The sequence below is a fragment of the Mytilus trossulus genome, unplaced genomic scaffold, assembly GCF_036588685.1.
Source record: "Mytilus trossulus isolate FHL-02 unplaced genomic scaffold, PNRI_Mtr1.1.1.hap1 h1tg000234l__unscaffolded, whole genome shotgun sequence".
Taxonomy (NCBI): Eukaryota; Metazoa; Mollusca; class Bivalvia; order Mytilida; family Mytilidae; genus Mytilus; species Mytilus trossulus.
Window position 1 is genome coordinate 3,880,031 of NW_026963315.1, and position 15,004 is coordinate 3,895,034.

A 15,004-nucleotide genomic window follows, 5' to 3' on the forward strand; every position below is an offset into this window, starting at 1 on the left:
ACTCTGAAAAAAAAAGCTTACATCAATGAGAAATAAAACTCTGCATACTTATAGAAATATAAATCAAGATATACATTTAAATCAATGCTAAAAAACAGAAAAAGTTCAAAAACCTTGTGTGATAATGTGTATTGTCTGTTATTGATTAAATATAATTATTTTTTTTAATGGATATAAGGAACTCACTGAAAATGGAATGGCCCTGGCAGTACAATTTCCCACCTTTCTTCACGTAATAACACTCTTGTAGCTTATTGAACCCTTTTAAATTGAGGTTACTTCCCTTTTTAATGATTCGAGTGTGCCTCCATTAAATTTTATATTGAATGTCACAAACTGGCAATGTTGTCATACAATGAATCTTGAGTGAGAAGCTTCACAAGGATCTTCTTTTACAATAAACATCCTTGAGCTGTATGATACATTAGGGTAGAATGTTATATCCCACTATGACAGTAAAATATTGTTTAAAAACTTTACGATACACCTTTTACTCCATATTTGATACCAATAGTACCTAAAAAAAGAGGGGTGAAATCTTCCAAAGGGACAAACTTATACATTAATAAAATTGAGAATGGAAATGGGGAATGTGTCAAAGAGACAACAACCCGACCAAAATAAAAAAACACAACAGCAGAAGGTCACCAACAGGTCTTCAATATAGCGAGAAATTCCCGCACCCGGAGGCGTCCTTCAGCTGGCCCCTAAACAATATATACTAGTTCAGTGATAATGAACGCCATACTAATTTCCAAATTGTACACAAGAAACTAAAATTTAAATAATACAAGACTAACAAAGGCCAGAGGCTCCTGACTTGGGACAGGTGCAAAAATGCGGCGGGGTTAAACATGTTTGTGAGATCTCAACCCTCCCCCTATACCTCTAACCCGTGTAGAAAAGTAAAAGCATAACAATACGCACATTAAAATTCAGTTCAAGAGAAGTCCGAGTCTGATGTCAGAAGATGTAACCAAAGAAAATAAACAAAATGACAATAATACATAAATAACAACAGACTACTAGCAGTTAACTGACATGCCAGCTCCAGACTTCAATTAAACTGACTGAAAGATTATGATTTAATCATATGAACACCAGGCACAATCCTTCCCGTAAGGGGTTTAGTATCATACCATCATAACATATATGAGAAGAACATAACCCGTGTCATGCCAACAACTGTTTTTAGAATAAATGTGTTTAGTTCCGACGCAAAGACCTTATTGATCAGTGACTCAATATTAACGCCAAAATATGCAATCTTTAATGACTTGACAACAGTATCGTAATTATATCCCTTCTTAATAAGTCTATTCAAAGGTTTTGTAAGTTTATGAGGTGAATACTGACACCTTTGTGCTTTATAAAGAATATTTCCATAAAAAATTGGATGTGAAATACCTGAACGTATAAAAAGTCTGCATGTTGAGCTATATTTACGAATGATTAAAAATGTACTGACAACGCCATATCTAAAAAAAACAAAGAAAACATACAAATGATATAAGGCAGTTATTACATTTGAAAGGAGATGAAGTCTGTATGAATTATTTTTTTTTGTAACTTCAAACCGTTTAAAAAAGAAACGGAGATACTGTAACCATGGTAACGTTTCCGTTTTTGGTTCTGTTGTTAGGGATTTTACTTGTGACGATATTTAATTTATGAAGTCATATTCAATTTAAGCAAAGAATCACGATCATCAGATAATGTTTATTCGGCAAACAAACAGAAAGTCACGGGACCAAAAGTCACAGTACATAAAGTCACAAATTTGATGGGTCAAAAAGTCACTAATAATTTGTTGACAATTATTTGAATAAATATGAGAAGGTCTTGAAAAACTTTTTTTTTATATTATAGATCATTATACATATATTCATTTATAAGTATTTAAGATTGATCATAAGGTTAACAGACATGTTTGATAAATGAACATCTATTATTAATTTTAATCATTCAAATGATGTATTTCTTGGCACAATGAACTTCATTATGAAGCCATTTAAGTACATTTGTACCAAGCCACATTGACACTTTGTTGTCATAATTATTATTTGATCATTATTGATATTTATTGAAGAAGAAAAATTACAGGGTTGCTTTATACAATGTTATATAGCATGTATAGAATAGTTCAAGAACAATGAAGAAAAATACAAAAAGATATTTCTTAAATTAGTGTTTTCTTATTTCATGTATTTACAGAAAATTAATTTCAAAACTGAATTGTGACTTTTTGTCCTATGACTTTCTCATGTTTCTGTCCTACATTAATTTATTGATATGAAAGACATTTGAAGAATTATTAAAGATGAAATTTTTACTAGACTGACTACTCAATGTCTCATGACAACAAGACCAGAAGAAGGAAGTAGATTTCTGCGTTGTGCGCAAATTCAGGAATTAAAAAAAAGCGACAAAAAAAAGTTAATGTTTTAAAAAAAAAAAAAATTTAATGTTGTAAAAAAAAAAAAAATTTAATGATTTTTCTACTGTAATCATGGTAGACAGGGGACTTTGTTCATAGTACAAAAGATACAATAGAAAAGGTACCCACAGACATGAGAGAGAGATTCAGTGTAAAATCAATATAAATGATGTAGGTGATTTTTTTAAAATGATGTTTGTGATTCACTTACAATGACTTAAGAATTGAATTTTTCTTTAATATTGAAAATTCATTGGGGTGTAAAACCGACGAACAAAGTACATTCCGTGCTTCATTCTGAAAATGTGCCCACGGTCAACACTTTTACGACTCTATGAACATACTAAAAGAAGTATTCAATACTTATAATTGCATTTTTCGCTATGATCAGATGATAATCATGAAAACGGGGTTACAATCAAGATTTTCTTTTATTACCTGTGCACTTAATTGTTGAAACGTGTGTCATCATGAATATAAAATTTCCATGAGAAACTTGAGGCTCAAAAAAAATATACATGTATGTATGTTTATGGTTACCCGACCAACCCTAATTTGAGCACTGACCTTACAATTTTCCCTAAGCCATTTTATTTCCGTTGTAAAGTGAAAAATGAACAGAACTTGTGTCAAAAGCAAAGTAAGGGTTACCAATACATTTAATCAATTGCCTGATACATCCCAATGTTCACAATCGTGAAGATGACAGCTGTTTTAAGAAAACTTGCAACTTGTGTAATGAAATAAAAACTTCCCCGCCATTTTTTTTTAAACAATCCAATGAAAAATATGGGTACACTAGGCCTATGGACAACTAGGACCACGGCAGGACGGACCGCACAACTCAAAATCATGGCTCAAAAATAGATTATTTTTTTTTAATAAAATGGAAATACCGACCTACTAACCCTATTTACTTTGATGATGTAACCTTAAACAGACATTTATTTTTGGCCTGAGAAACTTCCTGTTAATTAAATCACCAGATTTCACAAAATGCATGAGAAACCTCCTTATCACCAGAAATCACTAGAAAATCTGAAACATCAGACTGTTAATCACCAGAAACCACTAGAAACCTCTTTTACTTTTGTTAAAATAAATATAACCATGATGACTAAGTCTAACAAAAATTATAGAGGTGCTGCCATGGAGAAATTGTAGGTCAAAAAGATATAAGTAGATGTGGTATGAGACAGCTCTCCATCCAAGTCACAATTTATAAAAGTAAACCATTATCAAGGATAAAAGGTCAAAATATGAACTTCAATACAGATCCTTCATACCCGTAGCCAGAGGGGGTTCGGGGGCTTCGGACGAACCCCCCTCTGAAAACAAATAAGCACTGTTAAAGTCAATGTTCTGTTCGAATTGTGACTGTTAAAGTCGAGTTTGTGAGTCCAACGAACCCCCCTTTGGAAATTCCTGGCTACAGGCCTGTCCTTGGTTCATACAGAAACATGAATGTCTTATATTTCATAAATTTATTTTCTTCATTACATGATTCAGCCTACTTCTGATACAAGGAAGAGACATGAATCTGTTATATTTCATAAATTTATTTTCTTCATTGCAGGATTCAGCCAAATTCTGATACAAGAAAGAAACATGAATCTGTTATATTTCATAAATTTATTTTCTTCATTACAGGATTCAGCCTAATTCTGATACAACACAGATCCTTGGTTAATACAGAAACATGAATCTGTTATATTTCATAACTTTATTTTCTTCATTGCAGGATTCAGCCTAAATCTGATACAACACAGATCCTTGGTTAATATATACAGAAACATGGATCTGTTATATTTCATAACTTTATTTTCTTCATTGCAGGATTCAGCCTTATTCTGATACAAGAAAGAAACATGGATCTGTTATATTTCATAAATTTATTTTCTTCATTACAGGATTCAGCCTAATTCTGATACAAGAAAGAAACATGGATCTGTTATATTTCATACATTTATTTTCGTCATTACAGTATTCAGCCTAATTCTGATACAAGAAAGAAACATGAATCTGTTATATTTCATAAATTTATTTTCTTCATTACATGATTCAGCCTACTTCTGATACAAGGAAGAGACATGAATCTGTTATATTTCATAAATTTATTTTCTTCATTGCAGGATTCAGCCAAATTCTGATACAAGAAAGAAACATGAATCTGTTATATTTCATAAATTTATTTTCTTCATTACAGGATTCAGCCTAATTCTGATACAACACAGATCCTTGGTTAATACAGAAACATGAATCTGTTATATTTCATAACTTTATTTTCTTCATTGCAGGATTCAGCCTAAATCTGATACAACACAGATCCTTGGTTAATACAGAAACATGGATCTGTTATATTTCATAACTTTATTTTCTTCATTGCAGGATTCAGCCTTATTCTGATACAAGAAAGAAACATGGATCTGTTATATTTCATAAATTTATTTTCTTCATTACAGGATTCAGCCTAATTCTGATACAAGAAAGAAACATGGATCTGTTATATTTCATACATTTATTTTCGTCATTACAGTATTCAGCCTAATTCTGATACAAGAAAGAAACATGAATCTGTTATATTTCATACATTTATTTTCTTCATTGCAGGATTCAGCCTAATTCTGATACAAGAAAGAAACATGAATCTGTTATATTTCATAAATTTATTTTCTTCATTACAGGATTCAGCCTAATTCAGATACAAGAAAGAAACATGAATCTGTTATATTTCATACATTTATTTTCTTCATTGCAGGATTCAGCCTAATTCTGATACAAGAAAGAAACATGAATCTGTTATATTTCATAAATGTATTTTCTTCATTGCAGGATTCAGCCTAATTCTGATACAAGAAAGAAACATGGATCTGTTATATTTCATAAATTTATTTTCTTCATTACAGGATTCAGCCTAATTCTGATACAAGAAAGAAACATGAATCTGTTATATTTCATACATTTATTTTCTTCATTGCAGGATTCAGCCTAATTCAGATACAAGAAAGAAACATGAATCTGTTATATTTCATAAATGTATTTTCTTCATTGCAGGATTCAGCCTAATTCAGATACAAGAAAGAAACATGAATCTGTTATATTTCATACATTTATTTTCTTCATTGCAGGATTCAGCCTAATTCTGATACAAGAAAGAAACATGAATCTGTTATATTTCATAAATGTATTTTCTTCATTGCAGGATTCAGCCTAATTCTGATACAAGAAAGAAACATGAATCTGTTATATTTCATAAATGTATTTTCTTCATTGCAGGATTCAGCCTTATTCTGATACAAGAAAGAAACATGAATCTGTTATATTTCATACATTTATTTTCTTCATTACAGGATTCAGCCTTATTCTGATACAAGAAAGAAACATGAATCTGTTATATTTCATAAATGTATTTTCTTCATTACAGGATTCAGCCTAATTCAGATACAAGAAAGAAACATGAATCTGTTATATTTCATACATTTATTTTCTTCATTGCAGGATTCAGCCTAATTCTGATACAAGAAAGAAACATGAATCTGTTATATTTCATAAATGTATTTTCTTCATTGCAGGATTCAGCCTAATTCTGATACAAGAAAGAAACATGGATCTGTTATATTTCATAAATTTATTTTCGTCATTACAGGATTCAGCCTAATTCTGATACAAGAAAGAAACATGAATCTGTTATATTTCATACATTTATTTTCGTCATTACAGGATTCAGCCTAATTCTGATACAAGAAAGAAACATGAATCTGTTATATTTCATACATTTATTTTCGTCATTACAGGATTCAGCCTAATTCTGATACAAGAAAGAAACATGAATCTGTTATATTTCATAAATGTATTTTCTTCATTACAGGATTCAGCCTAATTCTGATACAAGGAAGAATCATGAATCTGTTATATTTCATAAATGTATTTTCTTCATTGCAGGATTCAGCCTAATTCTGATACAAGGAAGAAACATGAATCTGTTATATTTCATACATTAATTTTCTTCATTACAGGATTCAGCCTTATTCTGATACAAGAAAGAAACATGAATCTGTTATATTTCATAAATTTATTTTCTTCATTACAGTATTCAGCCTAATTCTGATACAAGAAAGAAACATGGATCTGTTATATTTCATAAATTAATTTTTTTCATTTAATACAGGATTCAGCCTAATTCTGATACAAGAAAGAAACATGAATCTGTTATATTTCATAAATGTATTTTCTTCATTGCAGGAATCAGCCTAATTCAGATACAAGAAAGAAACATGAATCTGTTATATTTCATAAATGTATTTTCTTCATTGCAGGAATCAGCCTAATTCAGATACAAGGAAGAAACATGGATCTGTTATATTTCATACATTTATTTTCTTCATTGCAGGATTCAGCCTAATTCTGATACAAGGAAGAAACATGAATTTGTTATATTTCATAAATTTATTTTCTTCATTACAGGATTCAGCCTAACTCAGATACAAGAAAGAAACATGAATCTGTTATATTTCATAAATTAATTTTTTTCATTTAATACAGGATTCAGCCTAATTCTGATACAAGAAAGAAACATGAATCTGTTATATTTCATAAATGTATTTTCTTCATTGCAGGAATCAGCCTAATTCAGATACAAGAAAGAAACATGAATCTGTTATATTTCATAAATGTATTTTCTTCATTGCAGGAATCAGCCTAATTCAGATACAAGGAAGAAACATGGATCTGTTATATTTCATACATTTATTTTCTTCATTGCAGGATTCAGCCTAATTCTGATACAAGGAAGAAACATGAATTTGTTATATTTCATAAATTTATTTTCTTCATTACAGGATTCAGCCTAACTCAGATACAAGAAAGAAACATGAATCTGTTATATTTCATAAATTTATTTTCTTCATTGCAGGATTCAGCCTAACTCAGATACAAGAAAGAAACATGAATCTGTTATATTTCATAAATGTATTTTCTTCATTTCAGGATTCAGCCTAATTCTGATACAAGAAAGAAACATGGATCTGTTATATTTCATAAATTTATTTTCTTCATTACAGGATTCAGCCTAATTCTGATACAAGAAAGAAACATGGATCTGTTATATTTCATAAATTTATTTTCTTCATTGCAGGATTCAGCCTAACTCAGATACAAGAAAGAAACATGAATCTGTTATATTTCATAAATGTATTTTCTTCATTGCAGGATTCAGCCTAACTCAGATACAAGAAAGAAACATGAATCTGTTATATTTCATAAATGTATTTTCTTCATTTCAGGATTCAGCCTAATTCTGATACAAGAAAGAAACATGGATCTGTTATATTTCATAAATTTATTTTCTTCATTACAGGATTCAGCCTAATTCTGATACAAGAAAGAAACATGGATCTGTTATATTTCATAAATTTATTTTCTTCATTGCAGGATTCAGCCTAACTCAGATACAAGAAAGAAACATGAATCTGTTACATTTCATAAATGTATTTTCTTCATTGCAGGATTCAGCCTAACTCAGATACAAGAAAGAAACATGAATCTGTTATATTTCATAACTTTATTTTCTTCATTGCAGGATTCAGCCTAACTCAGATACAAGAAAGAAACATGAATCTGTTACATTTCATAAATGTATTTTCTTCATTGCAGGATTCAGCCTAACTCAGATACAAGAAAGAAACATGAATCTGTTATATTTCATAACTTTATTTTCTTCATTGCAGGATTAAGCCTAACTCAGATACAAGAAAGAGACATGAATCTGTTATATTTCATAAATTTATTTTCTTCATTACAGGATTAAGTCTAATTCAGATACAAGAAAGAAACATGAATCTGTTATATTTCATAACTTTATTTTCTTCATTGCAGGATTCAGCCTAACTCAGATACAAGAAAGAAACATGAATCTGTTACATTTCATAAATGTATTTTCTTCATTGCAGGATTCAGCCTAACTCAGATACAAGAAAGAGACATGAATCTGTTATATTTCATAAATTTAATTTCTTCATTACAGGATTAAGTCTAATTCAGATACAAGAAAGAAACATGAATCTGTTATATTTCATAACTTTATTTTCTTCATTGCAGGATTCAGCCTAACTCAGATACAAGAAAGAAACATGAATCTGTTACATTTCATAAATGTATTTTCTTCATTGCAGGATTCAGCCTAACTCAGATACAAGAAAGAAACATGAATCTGTTATATTTCATAACTTTATTTTCTTCATTGCAGGATTCAGCCTAACTCAGATACAAGAAAGAAACATGAATCTGTTATATTTCATAACTTTATTTTCTTCATTGCAGGATTAAGCCTAACTCAGATACAAGAAAGAAACATGAATCTGTTATATTTCATAAATTTATTTTCTTCATTACAGGATTAAGTCTAATTCAGATACAAGGAAGAAACATGAATCTGTTATATTTCATAACTTTATTTTCTTCATTGCAGGATTAAGCCTAACTCAGATACAAGGAAGAAACATGAATCTGTTATATTTCATAAATTTATTTTCTTCATTACAGGATTCAGTCTAATTCAGATACAAGGAAGAAACATGAATCTGTTATATTTCATAAATTTATTTTCTTCATTACAGGATTAAGTCTAATTCAGATACAAGAAAGAAACATGAATCTGTTATATTTCATAACTTTATTTTCTTCATTGCAGGATTCAGCCTAACTCAGATACAAGAAAGAAACATGGATCTGTTATATTTCATAAATGTATTTTCTTCATTACAGGATTCAGCCTAATTCTTTTCTTCATTACAGGATTCAGTCTAATTCAGATACAAGGAAGAAACATGAATCTGTTATATTTCATAAATTTATTTTCTTCATTACAGGATTAAGTCTAATTCAGATACAAGAAAGAAACATGAATCTGTTATATTTCATAACTTTATTTTCTTCATTGCAGGATTCAGCCTAACTCAGATACAAGAAAGAAACATGAATCTGTTATATTTCATAAATTTATTTTCTTCATTACAGGATTAAGTCTAATTCAGATACAAGAAAGAAACATGAATCTGTTATATTTCATAAATGTATTTTCTTCATTACAGGATTCAGTCTAATTCAGATACAAGAAAGAAACATGAATCTGTTATATTTCATAAATTTATTTTCTTCATTACAGGATTCAGTCTAATTCAGATACAAGAAAGAAACATGAATCTGTTATATTTCATAACTTTATTTTCTTCATTACAGGATTAAGCCTAACTCAGATACAAGAAAGAAACATGAATCTGTTATATTTCATAAATTTATTTTCTTCATTACAGGATTCAGTCTAATTCAGATACAAGAAAGAAACATGAATCTGTTATATTTCATAACTTTATTTTCTTCATTGCAGGATTCAGCCTAATTCTGATACAAGAAAGAAACATGGATCTGTTATATTTCATAAATGTATTTTCTTCATTACAGGATTCAGCCTTATTCTGATACAAGAAAGAAACATGAATCTGTTATATTTCATAAATTTATTTTCTTCATTACAGGATTCAGTCTAATTCAGATACAAGGAAGAAACATGAATCTGTTATATTTCATAAATTTATTTTCTTCATTACAGGATTAAGCCTAACTCAGATACAAGAAAGAAACATGAATCTGTTATATTTCATAAATTTATTTTCTTCATTACAGGATTCAGTCTAATTCAGATACAAGGAAGAAACATGAATCTGTTATATTTCATAACTTTATTTTCTTCATTACAGGATTAAGCCTAATTCTGATACAAGAAAGAAACATGAATCTGTTATATTTCATAAATTTATTTTCTTCATTACAGGATTAAGCCTAACTCAGATACAAGAAAGAAACATGAATCTGTTATATTTCATAAATTTATTTTCTTCATTACAGGATTAAGTCTAATTCAGATACAAGGAAGAAACATGAATCTGTTATATTTCATACATTTATTTTCTTCATTACAGGATTAAGTCTAATTCAGATACAAGGAAGAAACATGAATCTGTTATATTTCATACATTTATTTTCTTCATTACAGGATTCAGCCTTATTCTTTTCTTCATTACAGGATTCAGCCTAATTCTGATACAAGAAAGAAACAGTTGGAAGCTTGGTGTTCACTGATTCTAAACTACCACAAACAGAAAAAGTCATACAGCATAGATGTAACAGAGATACTCAACTCCCAGCTCTGTCATAATAAAGAGATAGATAGTATCCTTTTATAGTGTCAATTAATTGTACATTAAGGGACGACATCAAAAGTTCAATGAAGGATTAAAAACTTAATTCATATAGTTTTTTCACTGACCCCCCTACCCCCCTCTTAAGTTAATTTGGGAAAAATTGATTGACCAATAAGGATATTTGTAAAATCGATGTCAATTTATACAAAACTTGCAGTAATTTGACCCCCCCCCCACCCCCAAACTATTTGAATTAAGTTTTTTATCCTTCATTGATTTTTTGATGTCATCCCTAACTATTACACACAAGGTGACTCAATGAAAAACTGAGTGGTGAATTTTCACAAAAAATACTAGTGTTTGAATGATTCACTACTAAATAGCTACCAGTACATTTCATATAACATCCTTGTATACTCATACTGGTAATTATTAGATATAATGTTTTTCATGCCCACAATTCAGCAGTGCAGACATTAATTAGTGTTAATATTTCTGTCTGTATGTCCATAAATTGGTTTCGGTTCTCTTACTATACATTTCTATAGTCATGTTAGTTTGCTCAACAAATATTATGAAAATTTTATAATTGTGTTATTACCACACAAAAAAAATCAAGATTGAATTTTGGGTGGCGTCACTTTAACTTTTTAGAGTTATTCCCCTTTGCAAGTGGAAAAATTGCTGATTTTTTTTGTTTCTGTTCTCCATCTTAGAGTTGCCTAAACTAAATGTTATGAAACTTATGCAAATTGCTTATTACCACAAAACTCAGATCAAGTAACATTTTGGGTGGTGTAAAATGTATGTTGTTGACCTTAACAGTTTTTAGGAAAACTCTCATTAGATGGTTTATATACAGTGTTAGATGAACTTTGTAGAACAGGTTAGTACATGTATATATAGTTTAAACATATTTATTTATAGTGGATTGGGAAACAAGTTTTGCAACTTATACTAATCCCTTTCCACTTTGCGGGTGCAAGTGCTGCCTTGTAGCGGCATTAGCCTACTCTTTTTCGAAATCTACAAGGGTGTCTTTAACGTGCAAGAGATATGGCTCTCTCTTAACACAGGTTAGCCATTTATTGTCCCCTTCTGACAGACTATCATCGTTTCCTCAAGACCATACTTGCAAATGGTATCAAGGGAGAGCCGAAAATTGAGTTCCTGAAATTTTCATCCTGAATGGGAATCGAACCAGGAACCTTTGTGTTAGTAGTCTGATGCACTAACCACTACACCATCATGACCATGGCTCTCTAAATATGAAATCAACATGATCAAGTAATTAAGGTCAATGATAACATTTTACTGCTATTCCTTGTAGATACTGACTTAATCATTCTCTGATGACATGTTGAAGAAAAGAAACTAAAGACATATATATTTTTAAAATAGTCCTGGTAGTAAACATTGGTAAAGCAGGAAATACGAAAATATGTTTTTACTAAAAAGATGTGGTACGATTGTCTATGAGACAACTCTCCACATGCAAGAGACCAAATGACACCAAAATTTACAATTATGGGTCTTGGTAGACGTGGTAAAATTTCAAAAAATGAGCGTACTGCATAGTCAGATTATTTAGTTTATTTTCATATTTTATTGTATTTCTCCAAAAATGTGTTTGCCTGATACTTTTGAAGAAAAAAATTGAATGCATAAACATGTACAAATAAAGAGAAAATAAATTTGTTTACATCAAATAACATAATGTGTACAATCATGACAATAGTTGGTAGATTGTAGGATAAAATGATGAATGTTCTTTAGAAAATAACTTAACTGTTATTGTATATGATTATAGGGCACTTAGAATGGAAAGATCCCAAGACAAAGAAACAATGTTTGGTGATGTGGAGAACTCCTGAGGAATGGGGAAATTTAATATATTCATGGGTAAGATATAGTATAAGTTCATCATTGAGAGATGTCTCAGCAGTATGAGTTATTGCCCTTTAAAGATAAGATTTAAAAATGATAAAGTAATTCGTAGTAAAAACTTTAAAAACAGTCAGCAACTCATTTCACAAAATATCTTGTCATATATGCATGTTTCTGTGAAAAAAATATCTGTTTGTCATAAAATTGAGAAATGGGGAAAGTGTCAAATAGACAACAACTTGAACAAGGTGCAGCAAACAGCCCAAAGCCACTAATGGGTGTTCATCACAGCCAGAAAATCCTGCACCTGGAGTCTGTCTCCATAAAATGTACCCTCCTTTTTTTAATGCATGCAATTGATGCAAAATACCAAAATTACCTAAATTTTTACATATTTTTTTTTGTTTGTGTTGAATATGAACTACTCCCTGGTATGTGTTTCTGAACAACCCTGAATTTTAGTGTTACACTTAAAACTATTGTCATCACTTTCTCATGTTGCTCATCATCAGATCATGTAAAGTGGCAATTACCATCAAACTTTTGAAAAATACAGAATTCACCATCTACTATGATATACAAACATGATTCGAATCACCTATATAAATATTACTGGTACTCGTAATGACTATACCAGTAATAAGATGTAACAATCAATTTACCAAATATAGAAAATTTGTCAAAATAGAAAAAAAAAATATGAAAAAGACAGAAGACCAGATTAAAAAAATTATATTTTAAAATGAACTTATGAATGTCCATATTGTGAATGCCAATTAAAAAATGTATGATAAATAGTGATCTAAAAATAAATCTATTCTATTGTCTTTCAGATAATATCAAAGTCCATGACTAATACTGTATGTACTTTTTATGAATTAACGAATGGAGAGGAATCAGAAGGAACAGGTTGGTAATACATAATGATTAAGTTAGTTCCCCTCTCTCCATTTGTATATGAATTATCTCCCTTTGCTTTTGACAAAATTTTCATCTGAGTAAGCATGTAAATTATGTATAGATTTCACAAATAATTTTCAATCAGTAAAATCATAAATAGTTCAAGAAAACATTTAACATGCTTAATATTGCTATATTTGTTTCTGTTAATTATTCAAATAAAAGAAGAATGTGTTTGAGGACATGGATACCCTTGCTCAAGCTTGCTTTTAATTATGTGAAAATATTTTTGGGAGTGATAGTTGACAAATTATTTGATAATGTAGGAATTGTTGCTTTATTAATAAGATAATAATAATTTGTGGACTATTAAACAACACAGTGAAAATCATCAGTCAAATCCTTTATCAATTTTTCATTTTTTAGGCATAACTGTTATAATAAGCATAATTTATTAATTTTGGATGTAACAAGTCTTCTGATTGGCTGAAGTTATTTAGTTATGAGCCCATAGACATAACTTAGTCATGTGACCATGACGTCATCAACGTTTTTTCATGGTTTTCTACAGTTTAAAATGGAATTTAGAATTAAATTATAAGAAATGACTGTAATATTTTTTCTGTCTATTCGAAATAACATGAAAAATTTGTTGCACACTGTTAAATAATCTGCCTCGCCCGATATTCTGTGTGCACCAAATTTTTTATGTTATTTCTTCATAGACAGAAAAAATATTACAGTCATTCCTTAAATAGTTTTTGTTAGTAGATAGATAAACATTTGTTTAAAACAACCAGTATCTGACATTTAAAACCATTTTTATGCCCCTGTCATAGCAGAGGGGACATAAAGGTTTACCATGCAGTGTCTATCTGTTTATATACATTTTTTCCAAGATGGTTTCAGTTCTCAAACTTTAATTTGCCTCAGACAAATGTTAAGAAACCAAATGCTTATGACTGCAAAAGGGATTAGGGATTTAAAATTTCCTTTGAGTTCAGTATTTTTGTTATTTTACTATTTCTCTTAAGTTGGCAAATTTTTATTGTTTAAAAAAACAAACATAACCTTTTATCTTTGTCAGAAAAAAACTATGATACATCATTTATCAAAGAATTAACATATATTTTTTCAATTGTATAATTTTGTTTCAGAATTTCATGGTCTTGAAAAGTGGTTATTATTACGAGCTATAAAGACTTTAGAAGCGCAACAGAAAGCAGAAATAATGATGTTTGACGATAGTGAAGGTGTCAAGTTCTTTTAGTGCAATCTGTGATATACATGTAGTCATTTTTATATAATTTGTACAGTTATTGTTGTACTATTAAAATATATATCATATATATAAATATTTTCTATATATAGAAAAAAGAGTGTCATGCTGTTAACTTTGAGAGATCTGTTGGTGGCCTTTTGTCTAGCTTTGTTCTGCATTTAAAGTTAGGCTATCTTGCAGACCCTACCAAGATTCCAGATTCAAAATAAGATTTTATTAACCAATCATTGACCCTCAAGGGGCATATAATCAAAATATGACAAGCAATATAGGAGAGCTGTTGTGTAGTGGTTAGCACAT

General features: G+C 29.8%; 1 protein-coding gene across 1 annotated transcript; it reads left to right on the plus strand.

Moving 5' to 3' along the window:
- The first annotated feature begins 164 nt into the window (after positions 1–164).
- LOC134701275 (vacuolar protein-sorting-associated protein 25-like) lies at positions 165–14,770 on the plus strand. Its single transcript, XM_063562401.1, has 6 exons — positions 165–232; positions 10,518–10,663; positions 11,468–11,521; positions 12,446–12,537; positions 13,356–13,431; positions 14,580–14,770. The coding sequence occupies exons 1-6, from the start codon at positions 168–170 to the stop codon at positions 14,690–14,692; spliced, it is 546 nt and encodes a 181-aa protein (XP_063418471.1). The 5' UTR covers positions 165–167; the 3' UTR covers positions 14,693–14,770.
- Positions 14,771–15,004: the final 234 nt, after the last annotated feature.